Source organism: Nylanderia fulva, unplaced genomic scaffold, assembly GCF_048542155.1.
Source record: "Nylanderia fulva isolate GAGA-0341 unplaced genomic scaffold, ASM4854215v1 Scaffold30, whole genome shotgun sequence".
NCBI classification, from domain to species: domain Eukaryota; kingdom Metazoa; phylum Arthropoda; class Insecta; order Hymenoptera; family Formicidae; genus Nylanderia; species Nylanderia fulva.
In genome coordinates, this window is record NW_028190369.1 from 395,161 (window position 1) to 417,283 (window position 22,123).

Sequence of the window (22,123 nt, forward strand, 5' to 3'; positions counted from 1 at the left end):
TCGGCGCGTATTTCGGAGACCGGCGGGATGTCTCGAATCGAGGGCAACAAGCGTGCGGCTCGTTTAGAGAAAGGAAAGTAAGACATGGACGCGGGAGCTGCGCCTCCTCCTTCGTCTCCTTCTTCTTTGCGTCTGTCGCTAACTCTTCGTGGTTCTCGCTCACCTGGCGAGCACATAACGTAAGATAAGATAACTTTCCTCCACTTCGTTCTTTCTCTCTCTCTCTCTTGTCTCCTTTCAACTCTCCCTCTCCCGACTCCCTCCCCTTCTCGTTTCCTTTCCACAAGTCAGCACCATGCTTTTGGGGAGCTTTCCACCACCAGGACGGTGCACACTCTGCACCTCGATAAGGAACTGTGCGGCACGCATGGCAGGATACGATCACGAGTATCACGGTAGGTTGAGGTAGTCGATCAGTGTGAGCCGCTTTAAAACAACCACTCGGGAACGAAACTAAAAGTGGTGACCGATCGCCGCAAGCTGGACTATTCGGCAAGTAGAAGTGGTCGATCATTGTACGAACACGATCGAGGAATCGTCAAACGCGGTGATCATTTTTTTTTTTTTCTTTTTTTTTTTAATATCTCGAACGCGTGCATTCGCCGGCAGAAATACACAACATTACACTATTTCCGACTGTTCCTTCCCGTTTGTCGCGTGTGTTGAACAAGTGCATTCCAAAGATCGTATAAATCGACAATTTCAACCCGGACGCGGCAATTTCGTCGCCAATCGCAAACCGTCGTGGAAGTTCAGCAACGTGGAGCGCGCGGTGGTAGAATGCACGACGGGTAAGTATGATGTAATGGAATCGCGTATTATAAGGAATTCTATGCGTATCGCGCGCCAAAGTACCGTGGGACTCTTGCCAAGATAGAGCATCGCTCGGGAGAATTTTAAGACTCTCATTTACATTTTTTTTTCTCGATTTTGTAGTTACTGATAAGAAAGAAATTATGCAGATCTATAATTCATGGATTCTTGTATATGCAATTGTGATATTCTGTGATTGTTTTGAAGGAGTACTAAAATGTGATTTTAATTTAAATGTTTTAATAATTCAAATATGCGATAATTTTTAAAAGATACAATTATAATGCAATACTTGCAATTTTTATATAATGATATGTATTGTATATTACTATATAAGAATTGTTTGAGGTATCAATTTCTTCATTGCTATTGACTATGTATTATTAGTTTACAGATATAGATATTATTGCGTTCCTATCTCAATCTATTCGTATATGCGGTATCTTAATATTAACAGCTTTAAAATTAACTGGAATCTCTAGCAAGATTTATCTATATCCATTTGTCATACTTCACTAGTAAAAGTTGATTTGTGTCAGAGGTATTACAAGTAGATACTGAATCTTATATTCCTCAAACTAAAATAGAGGGAGAAAGCGCCACTTTGTGAATAATAAAGTTGACCGCAAAATTGAATACATTTTTTAATATAATAGATACAATTCTTATACTTTGTATTTAATATTTATATAATACGTGTAGCATACATATCTTATTGTAGCTAATTACTACATGTTTATGTTATATAAAAATTATGAAACATGTTTTAATTGCATACAGATATGTAACAGACATATGCGTTCTACTTTATTATTTCTTAAAATAAGTAGATCAAGAATATAATGTAACAGTTTCAATGTCACGAAAATTATACTATCAAAGTTAAGCATGACTAGTTTTTGTCTATATATCGTACTATGGAGCTAGTAATACAAAATATAATGTTTAATGAAATTAATTTTGATCTTTCTCAACATTCTTATACAAATTAAGTTTTTTCCCAGATGTGTTAAATGAACGATTAAATGAACGCAATTAAATGTCATTGATAAATATAAATTTCTCACACATTTGTATAGCTTTCCAAGATTAAAAAGACGCGTATGCGACGCTATAAATCTCTATAATCATTTTCTATCAGCTTTTCTAATCTCCTGAGCATCTTGAACGTGAGAAAGAGGAGTTTATGAAGTTCCTTGAGAAAAGCCTCGAAAAAAATGATCGCGAGTAATTATGAGAACTGGGTCGGGGTGTAAAAGAGGGCGACGTCTCGCAGGAGACGTGCACGTGACTCTTTTCATGTCTATCAGCATCGCGCGGATTGAATGCTACGAATAGTGAAAGGAGAATCCGCGTGATGCGCGGATCGAGAAAGCAATCCGCGCTTTATTTCGATCAACTTTATCTCAGTCGTCCATCACGCGCGCAACTTCCCTATCCCTAGGTAAACGCACGCGAGATGACACACACGAAACCAGAGTAGAACTTTGAACCGCACGATATGAAGATGAGATGAAATGTTTCGTAATTCAAAATCGTTCTTTTGCAAGCCTCGGGTATATATATATACTTTTACCCGCTTTCGAATCCTTTCACCAAGCTAGTAAATCATTTATGGTTTTTAATTGTCAAATAAAATACCGGTCTGTGTGGCGGCGATTCGCAGACATTCGGGACGGTCGATCACTGTCCGCCTACTTAATGGCAATTATTGTATCTAATCGAGATGCTGCAGCACGATGTTAAGCCGGTGCAATGATGGTAGCCGATTAACGAAGCGTATCGCGAAAGCTCTCATTATAATCTTTCAACAATTATTCCAATTTGTTAAGATAGACGCTAGCCAATTGCATAATATGGATCCTTGTAATTTGTTTGTATAATCAACATAATATCGCATATTTTTATCCGAAATTTCAGATTTATTCTTAAATTGCATCACTCATGAAAATTAATGAAACATTTTTATAATAATTTCCATTGCTTTTAAATAAGTCATACTTTGATTTAAATAAAATAAGGCGCGATAAAAATATGTTAATATATTTACATACTCTCTTTGAAAAAATCACGATTTTTTTCTCTCTATATATCTTTCTTCCTCTCTCTCTCTCTCTCTCTGCATTTTCCTAATGAACCGATTCACTTCATAATATATATGTTGCTGTATGCATATAAAATTAAATAAAAATAATACTTATGAGTTGGCTTATGACTTATGATGTTGAATAATTTGGAAGAATGACAATCAGTTCGACAATCGTGACTATAATTATGTTATAACATAAGACACACATACATATGCAAATAATTAAATTTAATTATTATTTGCTCATCTCTACTTATAGAATGAAGATCATTTATGCAATTAGTTAGAATATACTTATATAAATCAAAATATAAAGAAAAAATAAATGCATATTTTTGCATTTTTAATGCTATTGTATATTGTATTGTAATCTATCAGTATAGGAACGGAAAGTATTGCATAATAATGGGAAAAAACTTTCTTGCGACATTTTACGGCAGATCTTCTGACGAATTTTCACTTTTCGTGCACTTCCTGATCACTTTTTCGCACGATCGAATTTCACGCGATTAGATACGCGGAGTATCAATCCAAATTGACGTAATTCATCAGATAAAATCGTGGTTTTTATAAAAACCAATCAACAATATATAGCCATTTAATTAATGAACCATGATCCATTCAATGATCGCAAAAAAAGTAATTTCTCCTTTCGATTTCGTAAGATATTTACTTAGCATCATAAAATCAGTAGATAGTTTTAATTAATACTGAATTACGTGTCTGATAAAAAGAGAAATATATATCTTTTTTCATAAAATCACAATGTAGCAAGAGTATATAAAATATATATGACATTTTTTTTCATTTCTTTAGAGAGACAATTAAAAAAAGTGTGCTTAAATCAGCTTTAGATTAAACATTAATTTTATATCTAATTAAAATAAGAATTAGAATATCTTAATACATATTTATTTCAAAGTATTGCTGGTAATTATTGAGAAAAAAAACAAACTTCTAATAACATAAATTATTGTACCAAGCACAGTTTTACTAATTTAAATATGTAAGATATCTTAAAAAAAAATAATTATGCGATAATTTGCATATCAAAGATATTACCCTTAAAATCACAAGTAATTCTCATTAAAATCGATTAATTAATTGTTATAATTAAGATTACCGAATATATATGAGGACCAGTTTACCGGGTTATGTTGCTCACGACATACGAAATGTTCGAGATGACCAAGAAAAAAGATTTCATATCGCTTTAAGTGTTGATCGATTTTTATCTTTTTATTATGTGGAACGAAAGGTACTTTCATCACTAGCAAGCTACAAAGCGACCGCGAATACTCGTCAATCATTTCTAACTTCTAACATCTTCAATGTAAACCGCACATTAATGTAATTTCACGACAAACGGTGAATGGAGCACAGATGTACGACACTTAATAATCTTAAAATTATACTTAACTAAAAAGTTCAAGGTGAAATTTGATTCATGGAAACTTATATTAGCCTCTGTAGTATATATATATATATATATATATATATATATATATATATATCGTATTTTGTTATATATTTTAACATGTCTAAAAAAATTCCGAAATACATGATCATAATATATCTTAAAGAGTATGCAAATAGATATTTAATGGCGATTAATATTCAAAATCTAATTTAAATGCAAGAAATCATTGAACAATAAAATTAATAAAAAAATGTTTTCTTTGTAAAATTCGAAAATTAAGAATAATATTCATCACAATATTGTTAGAGCAGCACAACATTTGTAAATATTACATATACGAAATGTGTTCATTATCGTGCAATTGTATCAATTTCACGCTTACATATTATGTAAATGTGTTCCAGACGTGAGATTACAAAATATAGAAGTAACTCTTATGGAGAGAAAAGACGTCCGCGATACTTTTTCGAGTTAAAAGGAATAGTGATTATGGAAGAATTTCGACGTTTGTATCCCAGTTTCTCTGCTGCTCAGAATGCACCGAATGCAATATGCTTAAATAAGAACGCACGTACCGTGAAAGAGATATTATCAAGCTATTATGCCAGAAAATGTTCAAAGAGAATTCATTATGATGAACTATCAAAACATTTTGTGACTTCGCGACAGACTGATTCTACCGAAAAAAATTCATTTTTTCTTTTTATCATTTATTATTAATTCTTTATAGAATTTAAAATTATTAAATTCTTTCGCTATATCATTACCAATAAATAATCGTAACGACAGAATTGATTAATTTTTTTACGATTTTTTGTATTATTTTATTCTTTATTGTGTATGTATATCGCAGAATTAAACACTATCATCTAATCGAAATATTAATATGTAAAAAATTAAATTATTTTTACTTGTAAGTTTTCCAAGAATTCATACCCGGAAATTCTACACTTAATTTCATAAAATAGAATAAAATTAAAGAAAATTTTCACAATGTATAATATAATATTTTATATAACTGCTATGTATTGGAAATATAATATATTCGATCATATCTGACATTTGATAATCATATTTTCTTTATTGAGATTGCAATTCTATTGCGCTTGCAAGGCAACCTAATCTACTGCTTAAAAATCTAAATGGATATATATATAATATATATTAATCCGATATCAATCAAATCATTATTTCAATGAAATATTGGAGTTTACTTGCTTATATTGGTATTAGATATTCGAACTATGATCATAAAACCGAACTGAATGTGTATAATTAATAATGTTAATAACAATAAAGAAAGTAATATATTTTTTTCATTTTTTTCATATTTTTAATTTTTCTAAAAATGCATTGTTTATAACCTATCTTTTCTATTAAAATATGAAAGAGATATGGAATAGCAGATCTATTATAATACATATTTCATATGTATAATATTATACATTCACTTTGAAGTATGAATTATGCAGAAACTGTCAAGGCTTAATTAACTGCTTCAATTAAAATTTGCATTTGCAATGAAATATATGATTCTGTTCGGCAATTTTAGCTTCGTGTATTATTACGACAATTTTTCTAATCTTTTTATATGTTATGAGCGAAATACATAGAAGAAAGATAAAAAAATTCTACGTTGATTTACAAGCGCATTTCATTGTTTCAATATAATAGTACTGTCATCTTTCGAGTAGATTTTAGATCAACAAGATACGAAACAATTCGTGCATAAACGATTGTCGTGATTTAAGACAACATTGAGGGCGAGCGGCCTTTTGCACGATACTCTTTGACGTGAGAGAGATAATTGTTTGCGCGGGGAATGTTGCAGATTCGCGATAACATGGACGCGATCCGCGATAATCGGATCGCTGCTGCTGCTGTTGGAAACGGCATATTGCAACGGATTGCAATATCAGCCTTTCGACTCTTATGCAAACGGAGAAGAGTGCGCCTTGATCCTGGATGCTCGCGGTAGAACCAGCGTTTACGACTACACCTATAATTTACTTCGCGGATCGTTGTAAGTATTCCCATTAAGATCGAATATGAATCCGCGCGACGATAGCGATCTTAATTTAGCGAAAGCCAATGCGAAGGTAACACGACGTATTTCTCCGAAGTAACTGGAGTGAACTTTCGTAAAGTAACATCGCGCTACCTGTGAATTTTCGCGTCCTACTAATGTAAGTGAATTGTATTTTTACGGCCGATTAGCTGGTTTTATTGCTGTCTAGTGTCTATAACTATACAAGTATCAAGTTAATTAAGACAGCCTGTATACTTATCATTTCATCAATATGTATATAATTATTATGTATTATCAAAATTATATATGTAGTTCGCTGATTGATAATCATTTAAATGCAATAATGCTTTATTATTACATTGCGGTATGGAAAGAAAAATATTAACTATACCATAGATAAATTTTAGATATTTCTATATTATATATACTTGAAATTTAGGCATAATAACTAAATTTCAGATGTAATATAGAAACATCTAAAATTTAACTATGGTACTTCATATTTTTTGTCTGTGTGATTATGAAGGTATCAGAGAAGCAAATAAAAATTATATCTTATCAGTTCGATATCTATCCTGGATTATGAACTATAAAATGCATAATTAACATTATAAACCGTGTTTATCAATTTTATCGAAAAATTTACGTTTATATAATGAAATCTTCGACACATTCTAAACTTTAGAATTTAAAGGATTAGAGAAAGCGGGAACTTTAGCCGCCAGGACTTTCACTATCATCTTATTCCTACAGGACTGGTGAATTCCAATGCGTTCTTACCGGTTTTCTATTTAACATTTGTACATATGTACAGTACGTCCTACGCGAACTTCGAGAGGAAGATTGTACCACGTGTTTAATATATGACTAGATAAAGATTGCATCACGTGCATTTTCCAATTGAAATCTTGCTCCTCTTTTCAATCCATATTTTTTATGTTTATTATATAACAATTATAAATTCTGATAGATTTTATTTATACAGTAATTGTATTATATTAAACCCGTACTTTGTACTTCAAGCTAATAGTAAACGAAAAGTTTTTCACTTAAAAATTTTAAAAAGTACGTTAAAAAATTTATTAACTTGACTAAATTTGTCAACTAAATATTGTTTTGTTAATTAAATTTATAAAAATATTTAAATTAAATATAATATATAAAATCTAACAAAACATACATTTGACTTAAATACTAATATATGTTCAATTAACAAAATAGTAATTTAGTTTAGTCAAGTTAATAAATTTTTTTAGTGTAACTTTAAAAAAATTATAGATTAAATAATTTAAAAATAAGGTGACCTGACTGCTTAAAGTGTCAAAATAAATTGAATATTAAAATCAAAATTGGAAATGTCAATTGAGGTTAATTGGGGACCAACTGTAAAATAGGTTTTCCTTTGAACTTTTAAAAGCGGCCATTGCCATGCAGGTAAAGGATCGCGTTTATGGTATTGAATCGTAAACGCGTCATGTAACAAAAGTAACAGTTACGTGTCGTATAGTAAAGCCCGTTCTGTCCCATTCATCGATCGTGTAGAGAATTGTATTTATCGTATCGTGCCACAGTTATAATCTTTGCTTCCAGGTGCCTCGTGCGAACGAAACACGAAACCTGTGATTATCTGCCGTTTTTCGCGCCCGGTAATCGACGAGAGACGGCCGTATTTATCGTTTGCGTGTGCTCTCATGAAATCTTCATAAGAATCGAATTCGACCGCGGCGAGGTGCTGATTACGAAGGTTACAGTTGCGGTTACGGTTGCCAATTATTTACTGAACACAGTGAGAATTGAGGAAAAAAACTTAACAAGCGTCAAAATCGAGTCAACTTGCGTGTCTTGTTCTTGTTAGAAAAAAAATGCATTGTTGATGCATATAATTGGTTATAACGTGGCTTTCGTAATAACTAGAGATTCGATATATCTAAGTGTTCAGATACACGAGAATGCGAACGGCGGCAGTTATCAAATTCTAGACTATTCGTTTATACGATTAAGCTTGTACGCACAAGAATTTCACTGTTGCTAATTGAGCCTTCTCAAGGCTCGCAACTAATGAAATACAAGAGGGTCACGATAAAATCGCTTTAAACTGAATTGCCAAAGATCGTAGTAGCCGAAATAGTTTTGATAATGATGGCCTTATTATCGAGGAGAGTAATCAATTAGAATTACATGTCAAAGTATCTTATTACTGCTCTTAATTGCGCGCGCTTTTACATTCGAACAACTTGTATAAATTCAATTTATTTTATAATGTGAAACATTGAATACATTATTTATTTAAATATTATTATTCACGAAAATATTAAAAAGGATTAATTAAGATGTTAATTATTATCTGCTTTACGCAAAATATAAATAAATCTCAACTCAATTTGCCCAAATCTTTAAAAAGACAATAATTTCTCTTCCTTGAATAGAAAGAGAAATAATTTTCAATTTTCATTTATTCCTCGAAAGATTTAATAAAAAATGGATGCAACTATTTTTGCTTATCTGATAATCAAAATAAACAAAAAAAAACAAAGATTAATTTTTAAATTTATTTATAAGATTCTTTGAAAAAAGGAAAATACATATATTATTATAAATGTTGAAAAATAGAATTCAATAGATGCAGAAAAATTCATGTAATATATCGCACTCGTAGTCGTATGAATACATTAATATATAGCCAGCCAAATAGTTACTCAATAAAATGAGAAGTGAATATAGTCAGGCATTCGCGCGTACGCAAGTCGCGTGATCTGTGTCAATCGTTTAGGCGGCCGGTATACGACATTGTCGCTGTCCGATTAGCGATGTCACGCACCTGACTTGGACGAAGGCGCTCGGAATGTCAAGCAGGTGCCCGGGGACACGACATAACGAGAGAGACGCATGCAATTGCGCACGAAATGACACCGCTGAGATATCTGGAGATCGAAATTGCGCGTGCTGCCTGTCGACTGTGAAAGCGAGTCTTGTTTCGAAAAAGATTGCATTTAAAGAGCGCAAAAAGAGGTGGGAATTCAGATTCGATGCGCGAAATGATCCCGACTCGTAACCGTCAATCTCTGCGCTTGAAACGAACGTAAGAACGTGATCCGCGAAACGATCGCGGCGAGAGAATAAGGCGCGATTATTTTCGAGAGCCGTGGATACCTCGGTGTTGCTCGCGACAGCGAGTGATTATTAAACGTGGCATATTAAAGTACGAATGCTGCGAGCTGTAAAATGTAATTTATGTGTATATCGAGAGGGAGAAAAAGGAATTCCTCTCTCTCTCCTCGGTTCTCCCTTGGCTTGGCGTAATTCGCATTTATCACCAGGCGGCGAGAATGGGTTTATAGACGTTGCTCGGACCAGTTATGGTAAGTGCGTCGATGCACGGCATCATTACAGAATGTTTTCGTTATTATTATCGTCAGTTGCAGCATAACGGTTGAACCGCTCGACCGCAATTAGACACAAAAAACTGTCTTTCTCTCTTCGCCGCTCTCTCATTTTTACGCATCTTAAGTACTTTATAATTAGTAATACGCGCTGTTCGGATCGGATTTTCAGAGCATTTTGCCGATCTCTAGAATAAATTAGTCGGTATCAATGTTTTAAATAGATTAAGTTACAAGGTCCTTATGCTAAATACTATGTTCGGAGAACGTTTACGGAATTTAATTACGTACCTATACTTCAAAGTAATTGTATATCAGTAAAAAATGTCACGCACGTGTGCGATAGGTGATAAGCATTTTTAATATGTATTTATATTTATTTATTTTCCAACCATTTACTGTCGAACATTTTCTTAAAAAGATTAATTTGCATTCATATCTTAATAAAATATGTAGAAATTTTGAATTTGAAATTAGCAATTAAAATACAACTGTAATAAGCATATAGAGATGCAAGAATCGAAGGCGGAAGCTGTGCGGATAAAGAAACGCGCAAAATCGTTTTAATCAACCTTCGTCGGCAACGAAAGGCATGTCAATGCCAATACATTTCACGATGGAAACAGGATATGTGAAAGTCAATTCGCCCGCGCTCATAAAGACAGAGAGCACGTTCTAGGATAGTTTTGGCTTACCTTAATATGAAATATCTGCAGGCATATAGACGCTCGTCCGCAAATCTCGTGCAAGGCTTTCGAGAGTGTCGACTTCTCACGAAAGTAGGCTACAAACGCGTTAGGTAATTAACCCGATGATATGGAGAAAAAGGCGAAAAGGAGGTGGTCGCAAATAATACCCGCATTGAAAAAGAGCGAGCATGCGGTTTAACTTTCATCCTTGTTCTTTCGCAGCCCCACCGCGGGAGGAGTTCAAACCTGTATCACGTACGACGCCGTAAATCACGCTTACATCGAAGCGAGGAAGCGCATTAGTGAGTATATTAAGTTTTATTTGAAAAAATTAATTGCACGCTGTCTACATATATAAATTATCGTCGATAACTATCAATACAATATGTTCGCGAGTGTTGCTCGTATGATCGGTCGGATATAATAAATTCATTACGACATCGATCTCTTATGTCATTCATTTATTTCCTTACCTTGTTATGTCACTTATACGTAATCATCTCCCGTAGATGTCGCGAGACCAAAATCGGAGATGTGGCGACCTGAAGATCTGGCGACGATCGGCGAGCTGCTTCTCGATATTACCACGAATCTCGCGCAAACGTAAGTCTCCCTATGACGATAAGTCTATATCCAATGCTTATGCAACAAAATTTGCTTCCTCGCCCTTTCCTATTTCCCGGTCGTGTTTTCTTTCTCTTGTTCTCGTTTATATTTTTTTGATCTTTTTTAATCATCGGTATTTAGATATGGACTGACCTACGACGAGATAGACAAAAGTCTACCACTGATCGATACTTCGAAGACGCTTATCCAAGAGGTCTGTCCCGCTTTTCTCAGCAATGTGGAATGTAGGCCGGGCAAATATCGGCGATACGATGGCCTCTGCACGAATTTGCAGAATCCCACATGGGGAGCTACCTTGTCGCCTTTCACAAGGTAATTATGGTCTCTTTTTTAAGTACAAGGGGAATTACCGCTATAGAAATGTTATAACAATTTCTCACTCACCGATACCTGCGTAATAACGGAGTTGTAGTATACAGCATACAGCACATTGGATCTGAAAACAAAATATTCAAATTATGTATATATGTGTGAGTGTGCATAGAGTGTTTTGAAACTCTAGAAACGGTCAAATATTTTACAAACAATGCAGTTTAGAAAAAAATATTTTTATTTTGCATATACCTCACAGTTGCTCCGTTGTTGCCCGAGCCTCCCTGGGCCTCCTCCTCCTCTCTTGGTTCGTAGCACTCACGACACTCGTGAAAACACGAATAATTACGATCGCCCGACACTTTACGGCACTCCCGACGCGCGAAACTTTACACGGCACTCCCGACAAGACGCATATTTCGCGTACATTGCACAACGAGAGAAAACGATGAGAAAACTATAATCAAACGAAGCAACGATTTATTCGGCACTCGAGAATCTTGCGGTCAAACTCGCGCACAGCTTATCAGTAGTGCTGTCTGTAACAATTAAAAAATACATACATATATTAGAGAAATCTTATTATTTTTTGCATTAGAATATACATGATGTAAGAATTAAGTTTCTACGAAATCAGACTTCAGCTTCACATACACGATAAATTCAACGCCTCCTTTACTTCTTATTCTTGCAGATTGATTACTCCGCGTTTCGCAGATGGTTTATCAGCTCCAAGGATATCCGTGACGGGTCGTAATCTACCATTATCCCGAATCGTGTCGCGAACCATGCATCCGGACGAGGGTTATCACGATCATGCCGGCACGGTTATGGTGATCGCATGGGGGCAATTCATGGACCACGATTATACTTTAACCGGCACACCTCTAGGTATTTTGTTCATTAAATTTTTGATACATTTGCGACAGGTTCTTTTGTCGCAACAGTTGTTGATTTCGTACCGCGATTATTACATCTTCGTTTTCGTTAGAAATATGTTTTTCTTCCCGAAATGATTTGATTATATTAATGAGATGCGAAGCTATATATATAATCAAATAAATAAAAACTCGGAATTTTATATTTTATATAATTTGCAAAATATAATAAAAATTAAAAAATCAAGTTTTTTTAGATTATCTTTAGAAGCAATTCTAGGGTCAATACAACAAAAGAAAAAAATGAACTCGAAATTATACATATGTATATAGTATGTATTATTAATTAATATGATTATTAATTCATATATCTATAAATATATAAATTAAATAATACAATATAATTAATAATTTATCTAATTCTTTAAATAGATGAATAATAAATTATAAAACATTCAATCACATTAATGCCGTAAAAATTTTTCTCTGTGAAAAATTATCTTATAAATTTATCGACAAAATAGTTGAATTTTCAAATAAACATTTCTATTCTTTACTAATGTGAATGAAGAAATTATTAATCAATATATGAAATTTGTTACAATATATAATCTCGTTTCAATCATGATATAACGAATCTTATGTTAGAGAAAGCAACAATGAAATGTTTAATGACATTTTCGTCAGCTTGTGAGCTATCACGATTGAAGCCTGCCGATTCAATCATGCAACTAGAATAGAAATTAGAAAGCTAGCCTCGAATGAATAAACTGACTGCTCATATTGCGTCGAGCAACTGTATCGAGATATTTGATATATATATGTTCTCTCACGCGCATCTCTTAGGTCGTTTGCTCTCGCAGGCCCTTCTACATTTACCGTATATATCGAAAGGAGGGTAACTACGAGAGAAAGCGAACAATCATTGTCGGATAAACCACTCACGTGTCCGTCCATAACGTTTCCGAGCAGCAAAACTCGTTGGTTTGAGATCACATCGCCGCGAAATGCGTCAACCAGAATTGGCAAAACGCTGATTTGTAATTGCAGTCGCACTGAGAAATGAGTGCGACAATTTACGTCAACTATTAAATCGTTCTCGAGAAAAGAGAATAATTTGGAATGCAATTCTGTGTGTTATATCGCCCCTTCGGGCGATCCCACGCACATGTGTGTGCGTTTCCCGCAGAAAAAGATATAATTAATCGACAACGTCGATTTTTCCTTCGTCTAACACAATTGAGATTACGACAGAGAGAATAGTCGACATTTGTAGTGTGTTCCATTCAATCGAAAACTGATATTCCGTCGGTTCGCCGCATGCGGAATATGTATGAAGTGTGCGTAATAGGAACGCGCTATCGCTCTTTGCAATCATAATGTATCGATCATCGCGTTTGCAGACCCCTTGAACCGAAACGACCCGGAAGAATGCTGCGGCCGGCCGCCACACCTGAAGAATCCTTACTGCAACGAGATCCTCATACCAGAGGATGACTACTTCTACAGATTGTTTAACGTACAATGTATGGACTTCGTTCGCGCTTTTCCTGCCGTACGACCTGGCTGCCGTCTCGGTTCTCGAGTGCCTTTCAATCTTCTTACAGGTGTGCTGGATGGTAATACCGTTTATGGCATCACGGAAGCTTTCGCTAGGTAAATTGCAACGATTTTCTTTTTATTTCGAATACTAATAAAAAAGTAATTATTTCCAAGTATTTGTGCAATGAGAAACGCGCGCATGATCGATCCTATTTTCATCTAATTGTAAGACGAATATGAAAATTATAATTGCGCGAATTTTTATATATAACACGCGTATATACATATGAAGTAATTATACTGTATTTATGTAGAGAAATTGTGAGCATATTAATTTTAACAAAAATAACAAACCAAAATTAATTAAATAATAGTTATAGTATTTTATAATGATGTAAACATAACGACATGAGAAAATGTATAGAGAATAATCGCTAATTATTCTCTGGAGTAAGTAAATTTTTTGTGCGCATACATTTGGTGCGAAAAGCGGATTTTATTCTCTTTTAAACGATATAGACATGTTACATAATCGACGACAATAAATCAGCGTTGCGTTGTTCCTATTTTTTACAACATAGACACGTGCCTTCGCACGTTCGTCGGTTCTTCGCACTTTCTAGCATGTAATGGGATGCAATCTACAAATCTTGAAGTTGCTCAATCTTTGCTATCTTTTACGGTCCTTCATGACATCACATACATATACATATATACATATACAACACACGGTCTATTATGTATATTTCCTGTTTCTAATACGTATCTTTCTTTGTATCCAGATACATATAGGTATTGTATTATATTCAAATGCAAAGTTTTAAGAATGCGCTCGTTATACATTTTCATAAAAATTTCTGAAAAAAGGTTTATTTTATGGATTCTAAAGATTATTGCATAATAATCCTAAGAGAGAAAAAGAAATATTTATGTAATGTTTTTATTTTATTTTTTAGAAAACTTCGAACGGGTTATGGTGGATTACTACGAATGAATCCAGTTTTTTCAGAGTACGGTCTTAAAGATCTATTGCCGCTGAAATTGGATATACCGGATGAAGGATGCACTCGACCAAATCGATCGATGTATTGCTTCGAAGCCGGTAATTTATATTTTATATGCTTAAAAAATATGCAAAATCTAGTAAAAAATATTCTTAATCCACAGAGAGTATATTTTTCCATTCATATATATATATATATGTATATATATAAAAATCAAAGTTTTAATATAAAAATAACATAAATGTTTTAATATTGAGCACTAATGCATTCGAATTTTATCAAAAAATGTTTAAAATTTAAATGAATAACAATTAATAATATTTTAAAAAAACAATACAACTTGCAATTTATTGTTAATTATTTGGATGTTTTTATTATTAAAAATTGTCTTGCTTGTTCTACGAAAAAATTAATTTCAAATCTGTAATTATTTTTCAAGATATCTATGATGAAGAAAAAATATTCAATCGGTATGAAATGTCTCGTGTAATATCCTGTAATATTTCCTAGCATTTTTGCCCGTATAGTTGCTGCATGTACTTATGATATATTATGGATGATGGTCGTGACAAATCAATCGCTTCGTTATTGCTTTAGACTAGACCGGCACTTTCGCGAAGTAGTAAACGTAACTTTAAAATACAGCGTACAAACGCGCGGGGGCGAACTATCAGGTCAATTGTATTCATTTGAATTTAAAATGAGCGATACATGCAGTCGGCGTGAGTCGAATGTAACCGTGCTAATGTAACTATTCTAATTTCTGCGGATTTTTACGCGTCTGATGATACAAGACAATGGAGCAATAAGTCACGCTCGTTACTGCCTTCTCGCGCGGCGCCGCTTACTACCTATATGCTTTCTTGAGATGACCGTGATCGACGTCCGATCACCCTCATAATTTTGCCCGGCACCCACGTCTTTCTCTTTTCCTCGCGTTTACTCGCCCAGAAATTATTTTCCCACGTCAGTCCGTCGATTATCCGGGAAACTTCACCGCAATGTGCACGAGGAATCCGATCGAAGATTTGGTTAGACAAAACAATTCGATCGCGGCGATAATTGTATGCACTTATATCATACACTTCTATGCGGTCCTATAAATCATGCCTGGAGCCGGAATATAGACAGAAGCACTCTGAATCATAAATCTTCCTTTCGTATACATTCGCGTGTGAGCATTCGGCGAGGCATCTCACTCATATACCCTGTACTTACATTAATCGCGTGTTACGGAAATATCAATTGCTACACAAAATTGGCTGTTATTATTTCGGTTTTTGTTTCTTTTTCGGATAACGTGTAATTGACTTAATGCTCGTTTTAACTATCATCGGTAGGCATCGTACCTACATCGCATGATTATCAGTACGTCGAGCGATGTGGGTGAGAAAGAGAGTGGTTGCGATGCAAGGACATCGACTTCCATAAAGTAGAATATTAGAAAAAAAATAGTATAGTCTACGATATTTGTGAACTGCTTGAAAAGTCCGTTTATACAGCATGCATATAATAAAAAATTATTATGCTTGGAAAGTTTATCCTTCATAAATATCTCTTCAATTAGATCCGAACGAATTAAAGTTGATCGATATAATAGTTAATAGATTAATAAATTGTCTGCATCATAATTTATGTGTTTCTTACGCTATAGAATAGATTGTCGTCATAATGTAAAATGCATTATACAACGGAACGAAAGAATTATCTGATTCTTTGTGAAAGTATCGCGAGTTCCTTATCTTCGATCGTGCGTGAGAATTAATTACTTTTTTTAAATTCCAGACAAGATTAATAGTATCAGTCATCTCTGTCCTTACTTTCAGGCGAGATTCGTGTGAATGAACAGCTGGTACTTACTTGTATGCACACTTTAATGGCGCGAGAGCATAACCGGATTGCCAAAGCGTTGGCCATCGTAAATCCGCATTGGGACGATGAAACTCTCTTCCAGGAAGCCAGACGCATCGTCATCGCGGAAATTCAACACATCACTTATAACGAGTTCCTCCCGATATTACTCGGCAAAGATGTCATGGAGAAATTTGGACTTCTCCTCGAGAAAGATGTGAGTAGCACTGATGATTCTGAAATAAACAGAAAACATAAAACATGAATTATTTATAATTTATGCTGCCGCATATAAGTATAAAAATAATTTTACTTAGAGACTAAATAGATATTTATATAGTTGTCGTACAACTAAAAATTTCTAATAACCGATTGAAATTTAACGATATATAACATTTAACGACATGTGTCTCCTGTGTTTATTTTTTTCCGTTCGTCAGACAGTCATTAATAATCAATAATAACCATGTTGACGTTAAAGTATTAATTTTTCGTAGAATTACTGGGACGGATACGACCCGAATATAAATCCAGGCGTAATAGATGCTTTCGCCGCTGCTGCTTTTAGATTTGGTCACTCGTTATTGCCCACGGCTGTAGAACGATGGAGTAAAGCTCACAAATTTATTGGTAAGCGACATTGCACAACAAGATTACATTGCATACAAAGTATATCAGAACTTGTGTGTATGTTTCTTTTCATAAATATATCATCAATAAAATTAATAAGATAAATTTTACAGGAATTGTCTAATTATTTACGATTTTCCCTCAAACCTAATTATAAATATTTGTTTTGATAGCTTCAAAGAGATTGTCAGACTTGATAAGACGACCTTATGATCTGTACCGCGCCGGTGTGTTTGACGAATATTTCATGGGCTTGATGAACCAAGTTGCTCAGGCTATGGATGATTCCATAACACAAGAAGTAAGACAATGATTAAATCGATAAAATATATAATTATGCTATATTATATGACTTATTTTTTTACAGGTAACGAATCATCTGTTCAAAAAAATAGGGGCAAAATTCGGATTGGATCTGGTGTCTTTTAACATGCAACGTGGTCGTGAGTTTGGTATTCCAAGTTATATGGAATTCAGGTGAGCAGAATTATCACAGATTACCTTGTTTAACTAACTATAATTGCACATCCATGTTTTGCGCAGTTATAATCCTTTATACCTATAGTGAGTAATATAGTAAGTATTATAAAGAATAAATGCAATTGGAGAATAAAATTGAATGCTAATAAAATCGACGAAGAATAAGCCATGCAGAGCTATGTATATAAAATTAATTATTTCTTAATAATCGACAAAAATAGAAAAATTCAAAATTTTTAAGTATAATTTAAAAAAATATAATAAGCGTCAGTTAACGCTAATAAATACATGAAAATTAATTTTAAACAAATTATAAGAGATTATTTATTTGCATTTGAATAAGACATATAACCATTTCGTAATTTGATAATTCCAGAAAATACTGCGGCCTTCCGGAAGCGAACAGCTTCGAGGAATTGTTCGGTTCCATGCCGAACGAAACTGTCAGACGATATAGTACTATCTTCGAGTGAGTATAATATATCTGGTAAGCGCCAGCGGCGAAAACCTTCGGAAAGGCCGATCGATCAAATTTTGCATCTCATTATTCAGTTAGTGGACCGATCGTGCGGCGGTTCTAAATATAGCGTATTCAAAAGTAACGGCTTCATCTCGGCCGCGCTCCTTTTCAGACATCCTGCAGACGTCGATTTATGGTCGGGCGGCGTATCCGAAAGACCGCTTCCGGGTAGCATGCTCGGGCCAACCTTCGCCTGCCTGATTGCCACGCAGTTCAGTCATTCGCGTCGTGGCGACAGATTTTGGTACGAGCTGCCGAACCAGCCATCGTCCTTCACTCCCGGTGAGAAAGAACCCTTTCGAATCCGTGGGATTCGCGAGTCGCGCGATCCAAGGACTCGATTGATAATCGATCGAAATATAACGAAGTGATATTGTACCTTCTAAAACTGCGCTTGCTTTCACTTTTCTAGAACAACTCAACGAGATTCGAAAGTCAAAGCTCGCCAGAGTAATCTGTGACAATACCGATCTTATTGATACGATACAAATCTATCCGATGGTCTTACCCGATCATGAAATGTAAGTATGAACACGATTTATACATGATGAATAAACGATTTATTGAACATCGTTAAATATCATAATAATCGTAATAATTATTCCTTATAAAAATAATGAATAATAATGAATATTCTAATTGTATATAGCTGTGAAAAATATGGAAGCGAATAAAAATTATATTCGTAATCAAACATGCATATACATCAAACTTGAACTTTCATTCACTATAAAAAATCTATAAATGTCTATATATTATTTTTATTATATTATTATATTTTATTTATATTACTTATTTCATTTAATATACTAACGAATTAAAAATGTGTGTCTCTTGTTTAGTAAAAGTAATTATTTTTCTGTTCTAACGTGCTCGATTATAAAAGTTGATTTTTTAAATTAATTAAAAATCTAATTTTTACAATTTTGTCGCAATAGAAACCCTCGAGTCCCGTGTCGAAGCGGTATTCTACCCAGCATCGACTTCTCAAAATGGGCCGATTTCCCGACGAGTCACGCCACACAATACGTGAGTAATCTAGCAGACGAATACGGGCAGTTGGGGAAATAAGAAAGGGTCTGTTCCATCACTCTAGAAATAAACAGAGTGCCCTTAGACGAACACCACCACGTAATCAACCGAGTCACGAGCCAAGAAGCCCAACCCTTAGGCACTTTAACCCGAGATCACCCCGTAGACATGCACGTGTTGAAGTAGAGCAAACAATTCAATACATTAAGAATCCACGTTTAAGTCAAGAGACTCGATTCAACCATGTAGAACATAAAAGTGAAGAAGAAACATAGAGTTGATCAGTGTCGATCATATATTCAATTATCTTATTTATATATAAAATGATTCGGAATTTCGATTCATAAACCATGACTTGTGACACTCGATAATGGCTCATAAACGTCAATGCAATTATGTTATTACGATAGCAAGATCGATTTGATCAATACAGATTGATCAGTTAAAGATACCGCGTTAGTTAAAGATATCGACGCTGGACAAATTAAAGAATCCCTTTAGATTCCACAGTAATCTTTCTCGAAACAAAATGTACATATTGCTTCTCTTAATAGAAGTGCGTTCTATTTTATCTACATTGCCGTATAAAAAGAAACAAAAATTTCATATATATTCAGAAATTTACTTCAACTCTCTGAAACCGAATGTCATTTATGCATCAAGTTTTTGGTCTTTTCTGTGTAGAAAAATTATTTGTTACTGTGTAATATTAAAGTTTGAATAATACATATGATTACACAGATTTTAATATTATATAATTGAGAATTTTTCCTATAATTTCTATAAAATTGTCCATTATTATTTTATTTTATTTAATGTTATATTTATAATAAATATATAATGATTTTTACCTATGTCTACAAATATCGCATTTTATTTATACTACATGTGACAGATAACTTTGCTCAAATATTTAAATATTTGTCACAAAATTTGGCTATAATTTGTATTACGTTATATCACGTATATTGATCATTGCAGATTGCGTTTAATATATTTTATTATCAAAATTTTCTTAATATCAATAGATTTTCAAAATAATATATATTAAACTATTTTTTTCATTTGCCATAATTTTCTTTATTTTTTAAATAGTATTTCATGTCCGATTAAACATAATACTGTGTAACTACACATACATTACACACTTTGTATATAGTAAATTACAATTCAGTCGAATTATTTTTTGCACGTAACCGCCTATTACATTATCCTCTTTAATATCACGGATTACTATATAATATTTAACATATTACAGTGCTTAATATCTAGTCCTTTCAATACTACTGTGGAATAAATACATTTTGATTTTTCGATCAAAACATTAAAAAAATAATCTACGTCATATTTTCCGTCATATTATTTTTTAAAAAATAAATTAAAAATATATTGCTTAATATAAAAAAATTTTCCGAAAAAACTAAAACTTCTGGTTTTTTTAGTTTAATGCAAAGCGCGATCATTTGATTATGTTATGTATACTCGATTACGAATTACGAATTGCGAATAATGTATTTTTATAAGTTGAAATCTAAACTCTTCTTATCCGAAATATACTACACAATTTGTTATATGCGAAATTTGTAAGTGCCATCTTTTTAAATATAATACTTTAAACAATGTTTTTTATTATTCTGTTGTTTTATATATTTTGCATGTTTTTTATACGGTTTTCACATTGTCAATTAAGAAGAAACTCTAAATTATATACAGACATTATTTGTTGAAAATGCACAAATGCTGAAACTGATATAAAAGAAACGCTCGATTTTTAAAAATATTTTTTCACACTTTTTAATGCTATTAAAATTTCTCATATCGAGTTTATTTTCATTATTTGTTCACGGTTATCCCTTTGTTTTTTACATTGTCTTGTACACATCCCTATACATCGGTTCCCTAATATTCAATACCGAGTAAAGTATATCGTATGTGCTTGATTTTTTTTTAGAATCAGATAATCACGTTTGTTCCCAAAAATATGTGATAGAGTATAGAGTGTCATTTGAATTCCACTCCCTATTTCTCCGCCAACTGCCACATATGCACCACATTAGTATCTACCTACAATTACCTATTGTACTATAGCGATGGGTGGAGGAACAATTGCTTGACACATCGGGAGATTCGGTGAAACCGGCGATACCGCAGTACTACAACAAACAACAAGCTTATCGAATCTTCTATGAGAATATTAATGGCATTGCTTCATATCTGGGCTTCTCGAAAAAATAACCGCAGAGAACCGCAAGAAGATAAACGCCTGATCATAAAATATCCACCATCTTCATACTTCATACGACTCTAAGATGCTATTTAAAGTGCAACACACGAATGGAAATTACGGTTGATCTATACACGTGTGTATGTATAGCAAGATGTATATCGTGTAATGGCATACGTACGTATTTACGAAATATTTTTAATGCACTTAAAGAGACTTGATATTAAAAGAATTGCGATATTCTAGTAGAAATTTTTTTATCTTCTTTATAATAAAGTATAATAAAATATTTATATACTCATAATGTTAACTATATAATAATTGAAATAAAATTTCGCGCAATATTTATATTTATCGTGCTTCCATAACGATGACTGAGCTTCAATTAGTTATCAAACAATAAATTATTATTTTTCTATTATTATTTTCTATATTATCTTATTGCTTTATAATATATATTTAATAATAATAACTTATATTCAATAGTGATAATTTTTTAACGTAATTTATATATGTATTATATTTTTATATATAAAGCTCTTTTTTCATTCTCTTTTTCTCTCTTAAACGATTTTTTAAGATGGATTAATACATCATAAATAT

General features: G+C 33.3%; 1 protein-coding gene across 2 annotated transcripts; it reads left to right on the forward strand.

Annotated features, from left to right (window-relative positions):
- Window positions 1-571: 571 nt before the first annotated feature.
- On the forward strand, window positions 572-21,731 carry cysu (peroxidase homolog). 2 transcript variants are annotated; one of them, XM_029302422.2, is made up of 17 exons: window positions 572-791; window positions 6,154-6,345; window positions 10,643-10,722; window positions 10,930-11,023; window positions 11,168-11,359; window positions 12,054-12,250; window positions 13,641-13,893; window positions 14,736-14,881; window positions 16,610-16,851; window positions 17,132-17,264; window positions 17,438-17,565; window positions 17,632-17,741; window positions 18,121-18,213; window positions 18,377-18,546; window positions 18,677-18,785; window positions 19,203-19,293; window positions 21,385-21,731. In XM_029302422.2, exons 1-17 carry the CDS (start codon window positions 781-783, stop codon window positions 21,529-21,531), a joined length of 2,388 nt encoding a protein of 795 aa, XP_029158255.1. In that variant the 5' UTR covers window positions 572-780; the 3' UTR covers window positions 21,532-21,731. The 2 variants fall into 2 exon arrangements, with proteins under 2 accessions (XP_029158255.1, XP_029158256.1); XM_029302423.2 differs by lacking the exon at window positions 21,385-21,731 and adding an exon at window positions 19,361-20,027.
- Window positions 21,732-22,123: the final 392 nt, after the last annotated feature.